At 36.7% G+C, this 25,112-nt stretch overlaps 1 protein-coding gene and 1 long non-coding RNA gene across 6 annotated transcripts in view; one reads left to right on the forward strand and one right to left on the reverse strand.

Annotated features, from left to right (window-relative positions):
* The window catches only part of EYA4 (EYA transcriptional coactivator and phosphatase 4), a 154,580-nt gene that overhangs the window by 67,902 nt on the left and 61,566 nt on the right, over window positions 1-25,112 (forward strand). For all 5 annotated transcript variants that reach the window (XM_083829337.1, XM_083829341.1, XM_083829340.1 and 2 more), the window contains exon 3: window positions 12,808-12,857. In XM_083829337.1, coding sequence (XP_083685463.1) covers window positions 12,808-12,857 — 50 coding nt within the window. The remainder of the gene's footprint in view (window positions 1-12,807; window positions 12,858-25,112) is intronic.
* LOC310896717 lies at window positions 1,051-12,029 on the reverse strand. The gene is made up of 3 exons (XR_014581772.1): window positions 7,571-12,029; window positions 5,998-6,667; window positions 1,051-4,298 (listed from the first exon to the last, which is right to left on the reverse strand). It is a non-coding gene; the product is annotated as an uncharacterized lncRNA (long non-coding RNA).

Genomic DNA, 25,112 nt, shown 5'->3' on the forward strand with positions numbered 1-25,112 from the left:
GTTATATTCTCCTAAACAAAAGAGGTTTTCATTTAATGCTTTAGATGTGTATAAAGCCATTCAAAATAAATTGGAGGAATGCCTTATTCCAAATAATTGCCTGTTGGTTAAAGAATTTACTGGAGGACTGCAAATATAAACAAATTCGTATGAATTTGAAAAAAAAAAAAAAAGAAATTAAAAAACAAAAACAAAAAACAGTTAATTGCTTCTGGAAAGCTGATTTTACTATTTCTATTTATAAAACTTTTTTTTTTTTAAGTAAAATACACATTCTAAAATAGCAGTATAATGAAAAATCTGAAAAATGTTTTGGTATGCTAGTGTAAAGTAGTATACAGTAGTATGAACCAGTCAAACTTTCAAACCTGAAAAATGAGGCAAAAATGGCTTATATATGAGGTGAAATATGATCTATCAAGGCATCTTGTGATTCTTTCTGTGGCATTTTAAGAGCTGTATTACCTGTGATGTTGTCTCTGTTGACTAATAATGAAAAATATATTATTAGATGATGGCCTGAGATTTCTTTACATTCTTTATAATATAAATACAGCTATTCTGGTTAGTGTTAAGAACTATTGCATAAAGCAAAAGGAAAAGAAAGAATGGTTAGAGTTTTTAACATGCATTCTAATTGTGGCTGTTGTTGTTACTACTCTAAAAGCAAACACATTGCATTCCTCTATATAAATAAAATGAAACATTTATTCTTCTGTGATTATTTTCTCTGGATGTTATTTTAACACTGTGATAGTTATAATATTTTTTTGCGGGTGTTGTGCTGTAAATGTACCTGGAATTCACTTGCTCATTAATATTTTAAAAATTAAATGTAAATTTTATATATATGTACACACCATATATATATATATATATAAATGCAGTCTCACTAGATAGTATTTTTCTTCTATGTTACTTGCAAAAGTAGAGTAACTAGATGTACATTGCATGTATTATATTTTCTTATGCACTCATTAGAAATTCCTTTATCTGTAGTTTGCCTCAGGTAAATTAATATTCTTTTTTCTCCACCCTTTAAAAAAAGACTTGTTTTTTAGCAGCATTTTCTTAAAGTGTTTTAGACAACACTTTTATGGAAGTGTTCTAGAGACACTGGAAACTAACCAGAAACTAACTACATTCTGTTGCATGATGATACAAATGCATGTGAATATGTCTTTGGATTATGTCCACTTGTTTGTGAAATTTTATACTGCAGTGTTGTGTGTTACTTTATCTTTCTGCTAACAAATTATTTCTTCATGAGTTAGACAACATATGGACCATAAAGAACTGATTATCTCATTTTGACCAGCAAGTAGTTTGAGCTACAGAGAATTTTTTGCATTCATACTCTAATGGAAGTAGGTTGCCACAGTTTTTGGTTGTCTGATGTAGTTTATTAATGTTACAGCAGCTGCTAGAAATTATTTCTACAATACTAAGCAAATTAGTGTCAGTAATGAGGAAGAACAGAAATGTATGGTACTGAAGAAAAAAGACAGCTGTTTACTGTACATGTACTGGAGGTTTACTTGGTAATTTTCAAGGTGGAATATGATGCCTAAAAGTTTATTACCTTCTCTTCCGTATTTTTTTTCCAGTCTTGAATCCACTTTTGTTTGTGATTTGTAATGTCATCATCTGTACATATTCTAAGTACATCTTTTTAATTGGAATAGCTTCTGTGCATGGTACAGAAAATACTGGCATTGTACAATTAGCTGATGACTTTACCTTGGACTATTTTCCTAGACCAAATTATCTATTTATGTTCAGATTCATAGATAGTACCTGTTGAAAAGACAGATACTTACAGCTGAATATCTCTGATCTAAAACTAGTAAGAATAGAATAGGAGGGCAGCTTTTGTTTTTGTTTTGGTTTTGTTCGTTTGTTTGGTTTGTTTTATTATTTTTATTTGAATACTGTTTTAACTTGGTCTCCATCTATCTCCCATCTTCCAGAATGCCTACAGGACTCTGCTAGCTGATAATGGTAGGCAGGTGCTGAGCTAAGATCGCGTTCATATTACCTGCTCATATTACTGTGATTGTCCTCCCTCCAACCTGTCTACTCACTCTATCCACCTGTTGCTGTTTGGCATTAATTTAGCCCCCCTGCCCCCATCCTACAAAGGCATATTCACATGCTTACCTTCTTTATTCTAAATTGTTTCGCTGTGGATAATGAGCCTAACCATCATGTTCTCATTTAAACTTATGCTTAAATCTTCGTAGGTTTACCCCAATCTTTGACAACTCTAGCTCAGCAAATGCCCTTTGCTAAAGGACTTAGTACAACATAGCCTCAATTAGCTATTTCTGTTACCCTCAGAGCTGTTGAAATAAGAAGGTACCAATGCATGCCCATGTGAATATAGGCAGGAGCATATCATTTCCTGACATTAGTGCAGTTAGTCACTGCCTGTTGCATTCCCAAATCCTAGTACATGTACTCAACATAGAAATTTTCCTGCCTTTCAGGGTTGTGAAGGAGAGCAGTTAACAACTGTCATCCTTTCTGGCAAAAATAATCACCTTTCAGAGCAGGAAATTTTTTTTTTTTTTTTTTTTTTTTTTTTTTGTCAAGCATCCTGGAGTTCAACTGGGGCTGGAGAAGCCAAGAGTCTGGAGTGATCCTTTTCTGCAGCTATAGTCAAGCCTCCTACTTCCTGAGCCTGACCACTGCAAAACTACCCAATGGCCAGTTAAAAGATAATTTAATTCAAGTTGATATTTTAGACCATGTACAGTCTGAGCTCAAGTCAGGATGTGGAAGTGAATTGCTTTAATTGAAAAGTTAGATGATCTTTTTTGATCTGTGAATAACACTCAGTTACACCTTCCTGTCTTTCTGGTTCTCTATCACATACAACACTATCCGCTCAAAATCGTTTTCTCTCCTGAGAGATGAAGAGGGATCCAGAAGACACAGAAGTGACTTGAGTCCTTCTTAATAAATGGACTAAAAATTGTAATGAAAAGCTGTGATTCATCACTAGTTTTTCTGCTTTCCATGAGCACATCTACATGGATCAGTACTTCTTCTGACTCTGTATGACATGTATGTACTGGGCTGGTCACAAAACTTGTGTTGTGCTGCCAGACACAGATAATATACTGATCCCCTGCCTTTACATCTGGCTGTATTTGCCATAGCTATAGGACCCCAAAGCCTGGGATAAGACCAACAGCGAAGCAAAAGTGTATCTGAGCAGGACAAAAAGTGATAGTGGTAAATGAGTGACTACACTCGAGACAGCTTGTATCTACCACGTAGAATTGAGTAATTCAAGTCAACCTGGGAATGTCCTTTTTATCATTAATGAACAAAGTTGTTGTGTGGCCGATTCAATATATTATGCTTTCAGTGGACCCAAACTATTCAATGCCATTCTATCCGAGAGTGATTTGAGTCAGGTATTCATTTATTCTTAAATTGGCTAGACATTGATGAAGACTTTGATGCTAGAAAAGTAATTAGTACAAAGTTCACATCACAGTATTGTGAACACACTAGGTCTGTCTTTTTTTGCCCTAAACTACATGCCCGGAACTTTCTGAATATAGTTCAAATCCACAAGCCTCGTCTTTAAAGCCCCTTTAGCTCTGAGATGAAGAATGCAGCTGATGTATATTCACCTCTAAAACAGAGCGGAGGGTGAAGCTGGTGGTGGTGTAGATGGATCTTCCTCAAGGCTCACCAAAGTTCAGGGAGTGGACCTCTCAGCAGAGCTAAGAAACTGAATATTGCTGACCAAGACTAAGGCACATTTTTGGGAGCTCATCACCTTTAACCTTAGCACATAACCATATGTATGTTAAAAAAACACAAAATACAAAACAAAACAAACAAACAAAAAAAACACATGGTTGGAAGGACTTCTCTATTACAAGAGGAAATTTTACCTATATGTATTTCATCATCTGTGGTGAGGATGAATATTCAATGGATGTGTGACCATGTTTGCTATACCCATGAAAGGCACTTGGATAGCAGTGCTCCTAGGTAGAAGGACAAGGCCTTTTTTTTTAAATTTCCTCTAAATGAGGGATGGAAAAGCGATGCAAATTTTCTTTGATATTAGTGGGGGAAAGGTGTTATTTTCCGGTGAGGCAAAAGTCTCAGGAGATAAGTTGGCTGTTGTTACTTGGAAGGTCAGCACGTAGACTGTTGGGTGAGCTAAGAGAAAGCTGGATCCCAAAGAAGCATCAGCATCTTCAGAACAGTGAGGCCCCTTGTGGTAGAGGTACTTGTCTTGTGGTAGAGCATTAGCACTGGACACTGTATCGCTGTTGATACAAGATGGTTTCCACATGAAAAGAAAACAGTATGTTTTTTTACTGTGCTTTATGGCACAGTACTATGTGCCTTTAACAAAATAACTTGAAGTATTTGCATGATGTATTTGCAACATGGCCAAGTTAACACAGCCATAGGAACATTAACTTTTGAACTTCCTGACTTTCATTGCTTTAAATTTCAGCTTCAAAGTTTACTTTTTTTTTTTCTTTGCATTTTTTGGCCCTGGTTAGTTTTGAAAAGCAGGAGGAAATAAAATAATTCTTTTTTTTTTTTTTTTGAGGGGGCGCTGAATTTTATGCATATAACAGGAGATGACTTGTTATTCCTTTGAATATCAAATGGTAACTCCAAAGCATTTTCGATATTTTTGCTTACGATACATCTGTGGAGCTGGGGAATCACAAAACTAAATCTAGACAGCAGTGAGTATCACGGCTCTTTTCGTGCATCTCACTGTGTTTCTCTGCTGAAAAAGAGATCAATGATATCTAGGAATATTGAGATTTAAAAAAGAATACACTTAAAACTAATTAAAAATGGTTTGATTATAACAAGTGTGAGGGAGGTCATGGGACCATAACTGAAATAAAAACAGGAAGTGTTTTTCAGTATCTTCTAGCTGATTTCCAGTTTGTAGATAGTGGGGAGGCACCGAAGTAGTACTTGCAGATTCAGCTGCACTGATGCATACTGCTGATTTGACAACAGCAGACCACAGACTTAACTTCATTTTTTAAAAAACAAACGGTCAAAAAAAAAGAGAAAGGGGGGGGGGGGGGGGGGGGCGGTAAGAGAGTTTTTCAGTGGTAGTACTTTAGTATTTCTTCCTGAACCTGACTTGGTCGATAAACGAGTTTCTCCCTCCTCCAGACTGGTGGAGCTTCCTTGCCTTTGCAACTGCTGAATGGGGAGCTAGCTCCTTTCTCTCTTTCTGGGAAAGAAGCCAGCCCGATGGCCCATCCTCCCAACAGGGCAGGGGAAAGTGTTCTGTGAGCTCTGAGCTATTAGGTAACTGATGCTGAAACAAAAAGTGCTATTGTGGTATGGCATTTGCCCTGCCTGCTCCACCAGTTAAGGAAAGGCATATTTCCTTCTTTCATCTAATGCAAACAAACAAAAAGAAAAAAAGAATGATTTTTTTTCCCCACAGTGTATAAATAAAGGCATTTCATTGCAAGAAGATAGTACTTTACCATGACTTAAATTATGACTAGACCATCACACCCTTTGATATTTTTGAAAGTGCACTTGTGCCAAAGAGAATTTAAAATGTGTTTTAAAAATGTTTTCAGGTATATATATAAAAGAGGGGAAAAAAAAAAAAAAAACTTGAAAGAAGCTTAGAACTCTGAACCGAGTGAACCCATTAATCAGTTTGCAAAAACAAACATGTATGAAACCCTTCCACTGGTAAGAAAGTACCAGGGAAGGAAAGTTTTGACCCTAAAGATAGCCTATGAATGAGGAAATTGACGAGGTAAGGTTGTCTCAGATTTTATCAGTTTATACCATGAATACATCTTAATGAGACCTCCTTCTGTAAAACTTTGCAAATACAAACCCAGTTTTATATTAGGTAAATCTTTCTGATTAAATTAGCACCAGGGTTTGTGTCAGCCATAAGACTGTGAAATATTCCTGAAAGAAACAGTCATTATGGTCAGTAAGTATGAAAAATACATTTACCTGGATTGATTAAATCCCTTGTTACTTCATTTCCTATGTACTGTGCACTCCAGCAAAGGGCTCTAGTGTGGCAATACTCATCGTTCCAGCCTGGTGCAAGAAGATCTATGGGAAATACAACACAGCTTTGCAGCCTCTTGGCCTGTCTGTAGGCTGGTTCCTGTCAATGTTTCATTCTCATTATCATCTACAGTCTATTCAGGAGATCTGAAATATTGGTGGTTACAGTGATAACTGGTGATTATAAGCGATTACAGAGAGTCATCTCAAAAACTGGAAGCATTTAACAGATTAATACATGCTTTGTCAGTGATAGTGCCTTCTTCAAATTAGTAGAGACAATGACTAGTTCAGAGAAGCTGAGGCTATGAAGCACAAAAATTTACCAGGATCTATCCCTCTTCGTTACTGTAGTGAGTGTTTCAGATAGAGGATTTAATGGAAAACCTGAACAAACAAACAAACAAAAAAAACAGAACTTTAATACTTAACTAAATTTAATCTTGTGAATTTCTTCAAATTTCTCCTTGAAGTTAAGTTGATTCTTATAGCAAGTTTTCCTTCATTCTTCCATTGAAATTAGAGCTGTTGTATTTTTAGATCCACTGAGATACGATAAATCTACCTCAGGATGTGATTCAGATAAAATACAATGATGTACAGTTCTTCACTGTGGAAAAAAATAATTTAAAAAAAAATCAATTTACTGTTGTGTCAAGATCTGTCCGTCAGCAGTAGCATCAGTGTTTGAGTTTTTAACTAAGTCAGAAACCTAGTTAACACCTGATGGTAAGTAATTAAAGCATTGCATTAATTATTTATACTTTCATATAAATTTGTGTTATAAAATTTTATTGTTATTAGTCTTAATTGAAACCCTGATGAGACCTAGAAGTGTAACATAAGTGATTTACTGTGAAAAATTCAGTTGAGAATTTGGGATTATTTAGAATCATTTTCAGATATTTCTCTAAATGACTTCAGCATTTCTGTTTCTCTCTGCAGAACCTTCACTGAGATTTTCTCTTCATATATATATATGCATAGCTATAGTATTATTTGAATTTGGTCATCAAAAGCCTGCTTAATTCTCAAAAACATTTATATATTTTCTTTAAATCAGTTTGAAAGCATATGCATGTATGGAATGCCTACAACTTGTTACTATACCTTAGCACTGTATCTTTAAGCCAGTCCTTGCCTTGTTTTTGCAGGCCAAGAAATTATTAATTTATTTGTTTTATAGTAGTAATGAAGGGTGTCATGGTAGCAAAGGAAATCCTGGTTATATTAGACATTGTACAGACAGTCTCTTTTCTAAGCATTTTATCATCAAGACAGTTACAGAGCTGTATGTAAGTAGTGTTGAAGTCAGCACATAAAAAATATCTGAACTATAAGCTACTGTTCCTTACTCTTCACTTGCACAGACATCCTGAGCTAAACTCTTTTCCTATATGTCCATCAAAATGTTCCCCTGAATTCCCCATCCTCCCCTGCTCATTCCACAGAGTTGGACCTCTCTCTTGCTGGTCAGTGGGAGCCAGTGAGCTTTCACACAACAGTAACTTACTGTAGGGAAGCATCTAGGCAGTAGAAGTGCACTTGGTGTGCCCATGCTCCAGACCAATCAGAGGCAGCATCACCACAGGCTGAACAAACATGTAGACATGCTTTGAGATGTCTTTGCATCTGCAAAGAGTGTTTTTCCCGCTTCACTCTTGTCTCCTTAATATCACATCTTCCACAGCTCCACCATGCAGAGCTACTTCATTCAGACCCAAAGCATTGCAGGCTCCCCATTAAATGCTCACTAGTCTGGGAGGGGTGCTCAAGGCCGTATTTTATGTCGTAGGTGAGGGAGCTCAGCAGATTCATTGCCAGAATAATTTACTGCTGATGTTGCAAGATTTTTCAGCTGTGCTTACTGTAAGTGCTAGAAGGGATTTCTCACCTGTGTTGCATTATGAGTTTAATACTGTGAGTGTGTGTGTGAGAATACCTCGCAGAGCAGGACCAGTTCATGGTTTAACATCTAGTGTAATGAGGTCCAATAAAATCATGTTAAAAGGATGTTAACGTTGCAAAGGAAAACATCAGAAGCAAGGAAATGCCAGAATTAATATGGCCTGTGGAAATCCAGTCTCTTATGCATTATGGTGCGGCTCTTATTACGTGACACATTAGGCTTTCCAGTGGATGTCTACTTTTTTTCAGTGAATGCGTAGTTAGATTTTTCTTTTTATGTTCCTCAGTCTATATTTGTTAAACATGAAGCATCTAAATTCCAGAATGACTATAAAATCATTCTTTGTCCTGTAGATATTTCTTATATACATTAACCAAAGTTCTTCAGTGTTTAATAAATGCGTCTCATTTTCATGCTGCCCTCACAGTATCAGACACTTAAAACAGTGTTTATGTTTGAAATCTGAAGAACCAAGGCAGAAATTAAGGCAGAAATTGTATAAAACATTGACTAAAGTTGTCACCAATTTGAGGCAAATTAGACCATCATTTTTCTGGTTAAACGTAACATTTGTGCACCATCTTGTAAGTTCAAAGTATAGTTTCCCAGCTTGGATCATTAATTAGGTGTGCAGTGTAGATGGTGTACCAGAAATAGCCTGTTATTCTGTGTAGACTGGTAAATAAAGCCTCTACTAGTGACTTTCATCGATATTTAATGATTGCACAGGCTTGTCATTATGGTATTTACTCCCAAATCCTATTAGAGGAGAGCAAGATGTGCTGTTCTGTCCTGTCCCAACAAGACGCAGTACTCCTCCACTATCCACACCCATCCCTACATTAGCCACTTTTTTTCAGCTGGCTTCTGACCTCCTGTGATTTTGCTACCTGCAGATCCCTTTCTTCTTTTGCATCATGGTTTCTGTCCCCTCTCCCTGTTAAGATTTTTCTCCTGTTCCTCGTCCCCATATTTGAGGCTACAGGATTTTTCTATTTGTTGACATTGCCCAGGTGTCTTCATGGAGGGACATTGAACTGACTGAGTAAAGAAGGATAGTCCCCTTCCTGATGCCACAGGTGCTCCTGGCAGTCAAGAGAAGTAGTTAATAATTCTTACTTGGCTCCAGCCTCTTTGAGATCAAGAGCATTCAGTACAGATAGGGTCTTCAAAAATTCAGGAGCCGGATTACAAGAGGACTCCACTAATGGTGTGAAAACAGCTTTTAGAAGCTTATAAACCTAAAAAAAATTTGGACACCCTTTCACAGAGATGATGATTCCTGGGTACCAGTACACCTTGTACTCACCCACTTCCAGTTCTGGGATTCTGCCTCAGAATTTATGGGCACTAAAGCCACTCAACAGCATAGTTACATGACTTAAAATATGAACTCAACAGCATGTTTTCTTAAAAAATTGGATTTAAGTATTTTTAGCTGAAACATTTCAAGTGTTTTGTAGTAGGCAGACAGGATAGGAGATTTCAACACTATTTGGTAAAATTCAAAAACAACTGAAACTGATATCTTACCACTCTAGTGAATGATTCTCAACAAGCATATAACTGAAATGATGAGAAAACCTGTGTAAACAGAGGGGGGAAAAAAGGAAAACAGAGTAAGAGTAAAGAAAAAGGTTCTTTTTATAACATTTAACACATGCGAATGTAAATAAATGTGGTGTTAGTGAAAGTTAATTATTTTGAAAACAGTCAGCAAAGCAGATTAAGAGGAAAAACAGTGCAGCTGAAGACAAAGGAAACGATATTTAGTCTTTGATCATAAGTTTTCACAGTGATTTTCTGTTCACCTTCAAGGGTGGCATAATTTTATGAATAACAAAATATGTTTTGCTACTTGAGTAGCCCTAAAGAGAAATGGTGTTCATTCCATACAGCCACTTGAAAGAAAATCACATGCCTGATCCTCCTTTAAGAAATAACATTTTTATTTATTAAGTCTTTTCTCTCAAAGAGAGACCCTAAAGATGCATAATGAAGTTTACATTCAGTCTCAAAGGAAAAGACAAGTATATACAGTGTGCTCATACTGCACGCTTCCTCAGACAATGATCACAGACAAACTGCATATATACCAAGCTGAAAACTTGAAATATTCTTATTTTGTAAGTATTTTGTTTTCATTGCAATATTCTTGAATATTTAGTACTCTTTTTGTTTGTTTGTTTTGTTTTTGTTTCTCCCTAGAGTTTGTTCCACCTCACAGGTGAGTCTTTTTGATACAATTGGACCATGGCTTTTCTACCTTTTAAGGTATAACGGTATACATATATATATATATTTTTTTTTTTTCATATGATCACCATGTAGGTAGTGTATATGTTCACCATGCAGGTAGCGCATAATCTCTCAGTCATCTCAATTTCTTTGTTTAATGTTGGTCAAAACACGATGCAGTAGTTGTGTGAGCAGGGGTAGGACAACTTGTCTGTGAATACCCAACTTTTGCATAACTTGGAGAAGTCCTCCTCTTCCCTGCCCAGGAACATAAGGGCTCTTAGTGTGTTGTGTGTGTTGAAAGTGCTCAAATAGCTTTAGTGTATGTTTGAATTATCTTTGGGCTTCCGTGGTAACTGCCCACCAAAGGACCTGTCATCACTTTGCAAAATCAGTGTTAGGATGTGCTGGGTGACTGTCAGACTCTGCAAGCACTGGCTGAAGTGCTTGGTTGAACTCTCCTGACCTGGGGATTAAGATCTGAGCCCTGGTGCCAATATAACTGAGAGTGCTATTGGTGGGAACTGACAAAGGTAAATGCCTGTAAACTTAACAGCAAAGAAATGGCAAAAATGGCCCAGAAGTAATATATGTTAGAGACAAGGAAAAAGCTTTACTGGGGTTTTTACTGCATACATTAATTAGATGCATTTATATATTAATTTTCTATGTAAAATTGAAACGTTATTTTTCTGGTCAAGTCCCTCCATAACTTCCTGTTGAGAAAGTCTGCTTCTGAAAGTACACGCCTGCCTCTCAAGGAAGGTTTCTTTCAAATTCAGTTTCTTTGAATGATTTTGAATTACTGTTTTGAACAATTGCCTGTAATGTTGACACTCAGTACACTAATCTGAGTGGGTATTTTTTTTGTTTGTACCTTAACACAAATTGTGGGCATTTACTTGGTACTCAATTACGTGCGTATATCTCAAGTTTTTTAATGTATTTCAGATCTAGTATTACTTTAACAATAGTGTAGTGAACAAAAAAATGTAGCAATGATATTTGTGTCTAAATACTTATGGAATAGATTTACATGGGCTTTCATTGTCCTTCAGGCTGAGTCTCTGCACCGTCTCCACAATACGCTGAAACTACAGTCCATGGAGTAGCATAGTATGAACAGTGAAGAAAAAATCCATGAGGTTGAAAATCAGCAGTGATGAAACTGATAAATGGATAGGCTGAAAAAGGTTTTGTAGCAAAAATCAAGCAAGACAAAATATTTAGAAGATTCTTTGTGTTTTATGTTTTTTTAGTGTTTAGGGTGTCACTGTATAGTAATAAATACAGCTTTAAGTTCTTTTAAGTTGTTCTTTTCTTGGGGGAAACTGTCATTATTGCTACCGAAAACTGATTTCTATGAATAACCAAGTATGTAACTATGTTGTTTGCTGAGTATATAGAACTCAAATGAAGAACAATAATGACCATCCTTAACTCCATGCTTGTGCTTAGACATCTTTGAGTGATATTGCATGGCATTCAGCCAAGGTTTTCAGAGAAAATATTTAGCATTAACCTAATCCTTTTTCTTTTGGACCTGGTGAATATTTGTAGTTTTGACTTCAACAGAACTGAGTCAGAGTCACAATCTTTTTTTTTTTTTTTTTTCAAAAATACTTTTAAAGTAGCAAGAAGTTATAGGAAAATCTTTTGATGCAAGGTAATCTCAAAAACTGTCATTGAACACGTGCTAGTTGTAATGGGAATGTTCTTTGTATTGTGCAAGTCACATGAAGTGAATTTGAGTGACTATGAGTATTTCTAGATGGCTTTGAAAAGGAATTTTGAAACCTCCTGTACAACCCTGAATTCTGCATTAGCACACAAGTGATCAAAATGCTTGTTTCTCTGCTGAAGGGATGAAAAGTTGTACAGAAGGTACAGTTAAATTTTTGCAAGAAATCCTGAAGATCCCAAAGAGATAGCTGATAGTAAGAGAACAGTTTTATATTTTTATTGGAAAGTAATGGATTTTTTTCACCCTTAATTGGCTAACAGCAATGTATTGCAAAGATTAATATGGAAGTCAAACTACCGTTTATGTGATTATATATTGCAAATATGTGTGCAAATGCTGTATGTGGTGTTTTAAGTTCATTGATGCATTAGGAAAACACATTTAACATACATTTAGGAGATTCACAAAATGAAAATTAGTGTATGAATTATTTAGCTAGCACTGCACTTTGCCCCAGAATCTAGTGTTTATTATTGTGAGCTTTAGCAGGAAACAGAAGCAGTATCAATTGGGAAAACATTTCTTTACTGAGCTGAGAACAGTATGGCTTTCTGGTTTCCAAGTGGGGAACCTGGTTCTTTGCTTTCTTTGTTCCCAGTTAGGCTACTCCCAAGCTATTTTAGCTGAACATTTTACATACTAATGGAGCCTAGGGAAGTGCATTTGGCAGCCGTTCACGGGATAATAATGAAACACACTGTTTAGTACTGCATACTGCTGCTGTAAAATGCGGGAAGTATTTTATAGAGATCATGGTGAGCAGAGTTGCATCCACTTTAAGCAATGTAAGTGCGTGAACGGTGAGCGAGGAAGTTGTGTTTCAAGTGAGAGTAACTGTGGAAATCCTTTGCTTTTGCAGGTAAAGAAAACGTGTACAGAATCAGATGTGTCAGAGCCTCCGAACACCAGGTATGGTAACGAAAGGCAAGTGCTGACTGCCTGCAGCTCGGTGGTGCAGCATGATACAGAGCTGAGCTGCAGATACATAGCACTGTGTGCGAGAAACCTGCTTTGCAAAGAGTGAAGGACTGGGTTAATTTTAAGTGCTTTTCACTCTAGAAGGTTTTCCCCCCTCAGTCTGAGATGGGGGCTGTCATCAGGGTTGATAAGTATAAATTGTGCCATAATGCTGAATTATCATTCTCAACTTAAAAGAAAATCCTAAGAAATATCATAAAGAAATCTATGTAATCAAATTTCACTTTTTTTTTTTTCTTTTGTCCCTTTTCTGCATACATGAGAAACCTGATGTTTACTAGTAATACAGTTTATTTCCTGTGTTGGCAGTTCTGTCGTAATTTGTGAAAATTTACCTTTATCAAAACTTTTTTTTTTTTCACTTCTGAAAAGCATGGCACTGTGTTTATAAGTTAGGAAGAGGCCATGTACTCTTTAAAATGAAACTTTTCAAACACTGTCTTTGCTAATTTCATGTACATGGGGAATAGGAGATGCATTTAATTTCTGTGTTTTGCACGTGGAGGTACAAGTATGTATAGTTCTGAGCAGGTGAAGTAGCAATTGTTTTAGGTTTGTGTGTTTCTGTTAATTAGTAAACTGTTGAGCCACAATGGGTGATTTTCTTAAGATTTGGTGGTTTGCAGTGTTTTTTGCCTATCTTTGTCTTGCTTCTGTTTAGAAGAACTATTTAATTTTCACAAAAATTGACATCATGCTAACATTGTAATTAAAACTCAGAAAAGCTAAGTAATTCAAGGTTTGCCAAATCCCATCCTCAGCTTTGTGTCACTGTTGCAGCAGCATCCTTTGGGAGCTGGGGGCCATATGTAATGTCAAAGTCCGATGTAGTATCTGTGGCTTGAGCTATGCAGTGCACTGTCTGAGTTTCTTTGATTAGCTTCTTGTGTCCCTTATGAATACATCTTTGCCTTTCATTTAGTTTGGTAAGAGATGAATATATATAAGGGAATATAAAATTCAGTGTCTTGATATGCTTCCAGTGAAGTCAGTAGTAGTTTTGCATACTTTGGGGCATATTTCGTCCTTTGGTTCTCATTTAATAAGTTATAAATGGAAAATGTATCTGCTGTCCTGCTGCTTTGGTTTAAATTTTATTATAAAGATCAAGCTCTTTCCAACTACTTTGATGGCATAACAAATCTCCACTTATCACAACACTTGTGCATGTATGTAATTTTAAAGACGACTGTTGTATCTCAAACATTTAAAATTATGATTTAAAATTTTGAAGAATCCATGGATGTTGTTTCTTCAGACTATGAATTGCAACAAGCTTGAGGACCCAGGATATAACATACTGTCATTATCTCTGCACATTAGGAAATTTCTTAAGAATTGTAATTAAATTCTTCATACCAGGTGTGAGGAACAGAAAACTTTTTTTTTTTTTTTTTACCAAGTTTAATAGGGAAACCATGTTACAAATAGTCAATTTGGAGGAGAAATCAGGTAATTTTTATTTGTTTATTTATTTATTTATTTTAATGAGCAAAACCCAAAATACTTTTTCATTTGGAGCTCCATGGTCTCAGTTTGAGGATATATCAGAAACAGTCGAAATTAACGTTCCTGGCCCGTGTGTGTGTAATGCTGTGTATTCAGCCTGCAGCAAGCGTTTTTTGTCGGATCTCGATCCGCGGTGCGACTTGGGTCTTCCAGGGGAATCTCTGACGGCCTTTGACTGCAGTAGCGCTAGGGGGCACCGCACAGCACATAACACTTGAAAGCCTGGAGCAAGGTAATTCTTCTCTAAACAAGTCTTAAGTGAAAACATTGCACATAAAATGAAACATCAGCATAAAAATGAATGCTGGAGACACACAGCCTTACAGAATAGCTCCTGGCTTGGGACCTAAGGCCAATATCATTCATTTATTTAGCTAGCTTTATAGCGTGTTAGTTTTGGATTTGAAACTATTACAATAAATGCAGATGGAAAGTGTTTTTACAGTAGGGAAGTAATTAAACTGGGTGTGGGAACTTTGTCAGGAGAATTCTTGGAGTGACATGTGTGTATCAGCAGATTCTTTGTCTTGCTTGGCCTTGGTTCGTCTTTTAGAAAGAAACATTCAAACTGCAGATGTAACTAGTAAATTCCCTTCAGAAAAAAAAATACTAACCTATGAAGCATATCAAAATATGCCTTCCAGAAGTATCCAGTCATATAGACAGTAAAAATCAACTGTCACCAGTGGTTTTTTTATACAAAAATGGTTATTATCTCCACAGGTAAACTGCAGACACGCACAGGTAACTGCGGTTAAGAACTGAAGTCATGGTGGGTAGGCACCCACCACATTATAAACACGCAAAAAACCATGCATGGATCTTCAGTATCTCTGTCACAAATTGTAACTCACAAATTCCTTACTTTTACAAATTCTGTCTAAGTCTCTTGAGGGTTATTTTGCAAAACCCGTATGAGCTGTTTGTAAATACCTTTCTCAGATTGTTTACGCATTAAACCTATCACGGTGCTATTGTGGCTATAGCAATACTAAGGCATTCTTTCTACATAATTTTGTAATAAAAATCAAATTCACCCTGCATGTCTAAATATCTGTCTAGTTGGACAAAATGTTTATATCTTCCTGGAGCCAGAAAGGTTGGGACTTGCTGACTGTCATACTACAGGTCTGACGAGACAGGAGCAACATGCATGGGTGACAACTCCATCACTCTGGCCATGTATTAAATTCACTAGTGAGATTAGGAAAAGTTCAGAGCCTATAAACACACATTGCTTTTAATTGTCTTATATACTGGGTATAAATGGGACCGATCCCCCAAATATGCTGAACAGCTCCTACATTTTATTTAATATTATATAAGAAACACTGAAAATTAGTGTGATGCATGAAAGTTAACTTGTTTGCAGTTGTTATAACTCCATTTTTACATAGATAATCAGAGAAGTATTTTTAATACTAATAATGGAGTGTTTTGTTGCCTTAAAACTTGTAAGCTACAATTACAGCCTCATACCTCAAGATATTCCTATGAAAATGGGTTAAATACTAGAATATATGTGAAGTCTGGTAAAATGGTAAATACTGGGTCCCATTCTCCATTTCACTGTCAGCTACAACACGTTGGTTTTGGCTATACAACCCAGGGCAGCATCTTTCTTTGTGACAACAGACTGCTTGATGAACATATCACTGCTAGCCCAAAGTCCTTCCCTTCCCCTTTCCCTCTCCCTTCCCCTTCCTACCAGGCCTGTCAGAGATTCTACTGTAAGATCAAAGTCACATCACAAACTGAGATCTGGCCCAAGATATCTAGTTTACTGGATTATAAAATCAAATAGAGAGGAGAGGAAGAGGAAGTCCCTGCAAAGGGAAAATTTAGCAGTCTTCTGCAGCTTCCTCTAAGTCCACTGATTATAGGGCTTTTTTGCCCTTTGTAGAGGATAGAAGAATCTGCAGAAGAATGAATAGATTTTTCTGACAGATGAGACAGTTTATTTTCTTCCTGGAGAGGTAACTATTATGTTAGTACCAGTTAGACAAAGTTTGTTCCTATGTATTGCTGAAAAGCAAATTCACTGACGCTGATTACTGGTGAGTCACGTCCACAGAGACACAGTTGCCAGATAAATAGGCTGTCCGAAAAAACACAGAGGATTTTTTCATGTTTAAAAAAGATCTCCAATATTTCAATTTAATATGGGTTTCAGTGAGGCTTTCAGCATAGATTGCAGCTGTTCATCAGATGATTGCTGTTCTGGCCTTCCAAACCCACCTTCTTAAAAGTGCACCACATTGTAAGATTTAAAAGGTATGCATTCCTTTTCTCTTCCTTCATCCTAAAAGTCTCTTTCAACCCCCCTGAATGAGAAATGGGCTTTTATATTTTTTCATTGTTCTCATTTGGATACCTACTCCTGTTTTTGTTTTGTGAGGATATAATGCTGTAGGATATAGCACATACATGTCCAGAGACAATTACTGTAGTTAATGCATTAACAGGTAAATAGATGGTATTGGATAACAGTGAGAGCTACCACAGTTTTCACATTGCATCCATGAGACCAAGGCTTGGTTCCCCTGTAACTCGGGACACTGGTATGAATACAGTTTTCATGATATTTGCTATACCAGAGCCATGTTAACACTGAGTGCATTACCTAAAAGGGTTTCCATGGGCATCAGTGCATTTAACAAAAATAAAAAGGAAATGATGCATATCTCCTGCACCTTATTCTGGACAACCAGATCATCAAAAGTGTTTCATTTATAACAATTTGAGCTAACAATTTGTTAAAACACAACCTGAAATTTTACTTGCACTAATTTGTTCAACAGAACTTTCCCATTCTTAGCTCAGGTTTGATGGCTGATTGGAATTAAATAATCCAACCCAAACTATTCTGTGATTCTATGATACCTTGCATTTATCTGTATTTACCAGGTCTAATAACTTCTCAACCCAAATACAAGCAGAACAGGTCGTCTGATGGGTTCTGTGACAGAAGCTGTTGTGCCTTTCCCAGGGTCGTTTGAGCACACCCAACCATTTGCATACCAGTTTGTAGGAGTGTGAGACCAGCAGTACCTTTCCATTTATTTGCAGCTCAGCAGATGAACAATAAATGTTTATTATTACATGGTGAAGAGGACCTTTACGATTGAACTGCCAAGCAAGAAAAGCCAGCAACAGCTATGGAAATTGTCATTAATGTTTCAGCAGTTATAACAGAAAAAATAAATAGTATTGGTTGTGCAGTAAAAAGGGAGCGAGCTCAGACTCTCAAGTTTTCAGATATGTTGTTTAGCCAAATGCGCTCCTACATTTAATTCTCAGCTATCTGAAAAGTTTTCATTAGAAGGTAGGGATTTGTTGTTTATGAGACAAATGTAGCTTATTTAGGTTAGAGGCTAATTGAAACACTTTTCAGAGTCAAGAGCAGTGTAGCACCACTCTATCTTACACTGAATAACCTGTAGATCATGGTGACGTGATAAATGGGCTTCATCTGAGGAAATGAGATATTGACATGACAGTTTAATTTAGACTCCTAAGGTCACATTCATCTCATGGTGAAGTAGATGTGTAGAAGATGCTTCTGAGATGCTATTTATTTGAGCCGCTTCTCTCTATTGACAATGTATTCCTCTTTTCCTGAATATCCTTGCGGACTCCACCAGCAATTACTTGCTGCACTGCTGATTTTGCATAAGACCAGCTAGATACACCAATGAAAGCATTTATGTTGATTGTTCATATTCTGCTGTTCTGCAAAACTGTTCAGTTCCATAGGGGAATCCATGCAAAAATAAAATTATTCTTTAGTCAGGAAAAAAAAAAAAAAAGGGCGCTTAATGCTTTGTTACTGGCTGCTAGTATTTCTTGGGTTTGGGGCAAACTATAAGGAGGAACAGATACAGCAACATAAATTTGCTAGGAAAAGGCAGAATAAATAAAGCTAAAATTGAAAGACTGCCACAAGTAATTTTAGGAATTGGAACAAAAAAATCAGTCAACAGGAGGTACAGTATGTGATTGTCAGAATATCGCATTCATGTCAGTGAGTTCTCTATAGTTATAAACATTTCACCTAAGAGAAACGTTTGGCAGGATCCAGCGCAGACTTCTCAGTTAAGACAGTGGCTGGCAAAAAATGTTTCACAATTTTCCAATTTTAAAATAACTACATTGTGGAATAAGATTTCTTATAAAGGCTGCATTCTGGGACACACAGGCATAGCTTGCAGTCAAGAGAATGTTTTACACAAATCTGTTACTTATTAAAGGTTTGGTGCACATATTTAGTCTGCATGCCACTTCAGCAGTTTGAGTCAATCAAAGTAATACAGTTAGCAAGATGACTGCGCAGATACACGTAATTGAATGACATACTACATCCATGACCATCACATGGCACTTGCAACAAGTATGTTTTCTTGCTATGTGTGTTGTATGCTTTTCAGGCATGTAGTTTGCAGACAGCACAAGTCTTTCCTATTTTTGGAGCAGTCTGTGCGGTGTCTCTCTGCATGCCATACCCTGATGTTCTCATGTGTTAACTTTAGAAATTTGGTCTTCTGATTACCCGGAGCCTACTGAAGCTGGTCACTGTCTGCCCGTTGGTTTTCATTGGCTCTGGACCAAGCCCCCAAAGAGTTCTAAAAATATATATGATACGTTTACAGAAATTGCAATAATCTATTTAGAGTACAAACACATGGTAACTGATGACATCACAGAGAAGTATTGGAATGGTTTATATTAACAGATCCCTGTGGTTTTAACGATAAAATTAATGTATTTTTTATATTTTTCCTCTGTTATAAATTCCAGTGGTTTTTTGTTGTAGTTGTTGTTGTTGCTAAAATCAGGCATAACATATTTTCTATTATATTACAAATAATTTCTTTGTGTGATGCCAAGCCAGATCATGTCAGTATCAAGACTTCCACTAACCTGAATCAGTTGTGGGTCAGACTCTGAAACAAGCAAAAGCAACAAGGAAAAAACAAGAGGTTTTGAACAGCTATTGGAAACTTATATAACCTTTAAAAAAAAAAAAAAAAAAAGACTAGGATAAACAAGGTTTTAACAGAGGTGTTAGTAGAAGTAGTAATTTGGAAATTTTTTAGTTACTCTTACGTGCAATCACATAGTACTTTTGTCTAACACTACATATTATGAAGGTAAGTGCTTTCTAGTATGCATTTGTGCTGCTAGAATGCAAGAACCAACCACTGCTAATAATTTTAAACCTATACTAAAAACTGAAAGAAAAATAGTACATCTGGAAATTGAAAGTTCTCCAAGAAACAAAGAAACATATTTTAAGAGCTCTGAGTTCTCTGAATTTATTTTTTATGTTGGTTGGACTGTGTCTTATTAATGAGATAGAGTAAATAATACAAAATACTGATCAACTACATGCTGGAATGTGCTAATTTAAACTAGAAGTATTTATTTATTTGCTGTTGCCTTAAAGAGGTGCTGTCATTCCTGCTCTTTAGGGTGTATTTTGAAAATAGTTAAAATCCCTTTGAATACTGTCTAACTATCTAAACTTAAAGTGTTTCAAGAAATAGTTGCTATTTTCTACATTTATGCACTGGATATGACCTTTGACCTCATGTCTTACATATCTTAAGTACGTGTCCTAAACATAAGACTGTTAAGCCATTTCACTTGGTAAAAATATTGCATATTTCTTAGAGTGGGGATCTCATCCAAGGTATCCTATAACCAGCAGACATAAATCAAGTCCCTTTAGCTATCCCATAGTGATCTGTGTGAAAATTTTCTGCCATCTTGGGTAGTTAGTAGTTTACAGACTACTATTATATATGAATGATAGCAGTGACTCCCAGGATATTGCTGTGTCCACATCTCTGTTTTAAAGTCCTCTCACAGTTCTGTCTTCTATGTGCCCTATAAGAGGCAACAATTTCCATTTGTGAATGTTTCTGGTTAATTGTGAGGAGGTCTAGAACCATGCCATGTAATTGTATAATTAATAGTTTTGATATAATTGAGACTTCCAAAGTGCTTTGTGATTTCTGAGCCAGCTCCAAGAGCACAAGTTATTTAGCATGCCCCAGTCATGAAACCCTTCACACATGCTGAGCTACTGTTAGGTGCTTTCAGCCATCCCAGACAGGGGGATTGTGAGTGCCCTTCAACTGAAATGCATGCTGGTGCTCTCTGTGAGGGCTGGGAAAGGTTTGCAGAAATGACGTTCTAAAGCTGTGTCAATGACTAAGTATTAATGGCAGTTAAGTATGAAGAAAACCCCCAACAACTAAACACACAAAAAAAACAACTGAAGAAATAAAAAGAATGCAACAAAAATTTCCAAAATTTCATATATAAGAAGTAGACACAAAAAACTCATAGCTTTCGACTGGGGTTGGCAACCTATAAGCAATACCTATAAGCATATAAACAAATGCAATATGAATTTTATGATCAAAGTTTTTCAAGCACATTGAAATATTCAATATAATCCCTTAGTCATCATTGTAGAACAGTGTGGTAGCAGCACAGATACAGCAGTGCACAGGGCAGTTCTCACAATGCTATCTTCTCTCCCTTTTATACACAGGTGCTGTTGCACGATGTAACTTGGGCAACTACAGTAGCTAATTCCATGAGAGAGGAATTATAATACATGTACTGCCTTTACTACTGAATAAACAGGTGACACAATGTGATGTACATGGAGACGGCAGGAGTTAAAATTTAAGTCCATTTGCAAGGCTGTTGTCACTCTCCATCATCAACTTTCTGTAGCTGGAGGTGCAGGTGCACAGAGGGAGCAGGACTGAAGCAATCCCAGTGACTTAGTGTACACCTGGTTGTTACTCATCTATTTCGGACTGAGCAGGTACCAGTGTGGGTGGTCTGCTAGAGTCCTCCCCACCTGCAAATGACACAATTTACTTCTCTTAAATCATGGTGTGGATACTGGCAGCCCAACATAAAGCCTGAGCTGTCACTAGTTGCATAGACTGGTGGTATTTAAGTTTGCTTTTCTGCCTGTTCTTCATGTTGCATTATTAGCTCGGGCAGCGTGCGTTAGCTCACCACCAAGCGTTCTTGTCTGCCAGCCGTTCCGAGGTGACAGTCTGGAAGTCACTGGCAGGCTGAAATTAGTTTCTGTCTAAAGTGAGTATATTGCTGCTCTGCAAAACGAGGTGCTTTGTGCCCCAAGGTGAGGTCCAAGGGTTTGGCCTCTAAAAGTAAGCATTCATTACACTTCCCTTTCCCTCTCTGTCATCCCCCCACCCCTGCCCGTTGTGACCAGTTTAGACTGAATGTGTTGATCTGCAAAGTCATAGTACTTTTTCATACAAAGTCTACTTGAATTTCAGAGAGTTGGAAAACAAGTACATATATTTCTGAGTTAAATAATGTATTAATCAGAACTGAATATTTTTGAGCCTTCAGGAGTGTCTTGGGATAGGGGAAATACTGGTTTAGAGTGAAAAAATATAAGCTGAGATTATACCTGCAAGTGTGTTTACTTAAACCAATAGTTTTACAGATTTTTTTCCTAAAATTGAACTGGATTTTGAGACATAAAATGACGGTGTTGGTTCTTCAAATTCAGCACATTTAATCACAATGAGAAAGAGCTCTCTTTCTTTCTTTCTCCCTAGTCTATTTTTTGCTGTCATATCACATTACAGCAGCACACAGGAGAACTAATTCAAATTCTGTTCCAGCTTCTTTGACCTCTTAGATAATCCAAATATATTTTACCAATGGTGAGCCTGAATAATACAAGTATTTGGTTCCACCTAGTTTACACTTCAAATCCAATTGAATAAGTTCCTAGAAGAATGCAATACTAAAAAATTGTCCAGTTCGATCCAAATTCCCTATTCAGAGATTGTTACACGTTGCTGTTTAAATGAATCACCTTTTTTTTTTTTTTTCTCAAATATTTTTAGGTGTAATTCATTGGCTAGATATTTCACAACATGTTCAGATACATTTTAAATGTCATCTGTCAATCTATGTGTTCTGTAAGTACTTAACTAACACCATGTAGTTAGTATGTTGTGCTAGTATTTAGCACACCAAAAATCACCCCTTTGCCATCTTGCCAGACCCTGATCAGTCACTAGGAAAAGAAAAAAGAAAAAAAAAAAAAAAGAAGAAAAAAAAGAAATGAGTAGAATGAACTGCAAAAAATTCATATATAAAGACCACATGGAAATAAAGTAAATGCAAGTTTGCTTTCTGTTTTCTAACATCTGCATGTTATACATGACTTGTATGCATGTTCAGAATGTTTTCCTTATAATATTTCAGACTTGGTCTCATCTATTTATTTTAAGGTAGCCTAATTCCTGTGCTTCAGTTCTCTTTACACAGAGTTTAGGCTGCGCACCAGTCATCATTGTCCTGCTCTGGGAACAGAAGTCAGAGGATCCAGATGACAAGGAGGGAAAAAGACTCCTCCATAAGCAGCATCTGGCTCTTTGGCAGATTTGTCAAGCACTTCTGCTAATGGGTTTGGATTTGCCCAGGGGTCTTTTATGTGGTTACATTGCAGATGGTCTGTCTGTTCTATCTTCTCCTTTTGAATGCTTTTATTTAAAAAAAAAAAAAAAAGGAAAGAAAGAAAGAAAAAAACACAAAAAAACTTTCATCTGATCCTTAGAATTTACACAGTCCTTCCCAACTGATAAGGTTCTTTATGAGTCTCATAAGATGCCTGTGCATACTCCTTTCTGTTAGAAATCTCAAAGCTTTCCATATATCCAAATGTGTGTCTTGAGTTTTGCTGGCAATTCTGGACTTAGTTCTCCAGTTTAGCTGCCAAGTGATATAATTTACTGTGATCTGAGTCTGTATGTTTGTCAAATTTCTGTGGGATTGACTTTATGTCATTTGTAGAGCAGAGGTAACTTTACCTCCCCTTAAAGCATGAAATATTCTTGCCTTCTACTAGCCTTCCACCTTTGAAAACCTAAGTTCAAATCTGGATCTGGTTATAAGTGAAAATGAGTATGATGGTCTCAATCTAATTCATAGGAGATTCTTGTCTACCATTTAAGAGAGGTCCAGGACTGCAGCAGCAATTCTTTGGGAAGGTATGTTGGCAGATCTATGGAAAAAAAGCATATACAATGCCCAAATAAATAAAGCAATTTAATGGATTGGCTTTTTAGCAGAATTATTTATTGTGTGACCCGAGCGAAGAAGAGGGTAAAAAGGGAATGCATCTTCCTTCCTGAATTTTCTATTTAAATTTACAACTGTATCTCTAAGACTTTAATGTTTAAAATTTTGTATTTATTTTACTTGCTTTTCATTGTAGAAGTAATTGGCAGGTGACTAGACATAAGATCACCTTTTATTCTTATGTTATTTCAGGGTTTTATCTTATTTCCCTTCTAATTATATATATTAAATTCAATGGAAAAAACTTTGTGTTCTCAAATAATGTAGTGCTTTTCAAGTCTTTCTCAAAATAGTACTAGAGAAGCATACTCATTCCCTTTAGGGTTTAATTATTATACTATGTTTCACAACAGTAATATTTTAAAATTTACTGAGAAACAAAACATATAAAACGCAATCATGTTGTTATTAATGTCTCCTATTCGTGTGCCCTGTATTGCTAATGCAGTCCTTAACCACTGGGCAATCTGTGCTAAGTGTGGTAACATTACAGTCTTAGCCCCAGGAAGTCTGCAGTATAGATGTGCATGATCTTAAAAACCAACAACACCACAGAGTTTGTTTCATCCTACCCTGTTTTTCCCTCGAACTTTGACAGAAGTGGGTATATTATGATTTTTAAAGGCAGGATGGTATGTCAGAAGTCATACTGAGGTCAAACCATTTGGTGTAAATTGGGCTTTTAGCAGACAGAGGTATAAAGTACAGGCAAACCTTTTACAGTTTGCATCAGACATGCTGGTTTTTGGTTCGGGGGTGGGGAGGGGGGAGGGGGTAAGGGTGGGGCATAGGATATGGAGTAGCTGGAGCCAGTGCTTGTCCTTGCCTTTGCCCTCTGTCAGCATGGACAGGCAGGTGTCCCCTACTGCAGCTCACTTGTCAGAATCCAGTCTGAGCTGAGACTGGAGGGTTCCCATTTTGCATCTGTACCTGCCACTCCTTACAGCTTCAGGGGATAATTCAGAAGGGATTATGCCCTAGAGTCCTCAGCTACATGTATTTATTGACTCTTAGAAAAATCACCAACTTCTACGGACGCCTACCTATGCAACCTGCTCTAGGGAACCTGCTTTGGCAGGGGGGTTGAACCCAATGATCTCTGGAGGTCCCTTACAATCCCTACAATTCTATGATTCTGTGATTGTGTAATTCTACCCAAATTAAAAAAGGTACATAAAAACTGTGTATGTTCTTTAGGTCTTACATTATAAAATTATAAAATGACTTAGGGAAATCAAGTAGTGAAGCAAAATTAAATGTAATCATTCAATATCATTTGTAAAGAGTAACCAGCGTGAGTATATTTATCAGGACATCATCTATCAGGACAAATTGAAAAGGGATGCGTGCAATGCATTCAATGTACCTTGCTATCCAGAATAGTTACCCATAGCTACACCTTATTACTTAATAGCAATGATTAAACGGTAAAGCAGTTAAAGCATCGGGCAGTCAGAAAGTTGCATATGCTTATTTCATATTCTAAACATAGAACATTATTGTGACTGCAATTAGAGAAGAGAA

Source organism: Anser anser (genome assembly GCF_964211835.1).
Source record: "Anser anser genome assembly, chromosome: 3".
Lineage (NCBI taxonomy): Eukaryota > Metazoa > Chordata > Aves > Anseriformes > Anatidae > Anser > Anser anser.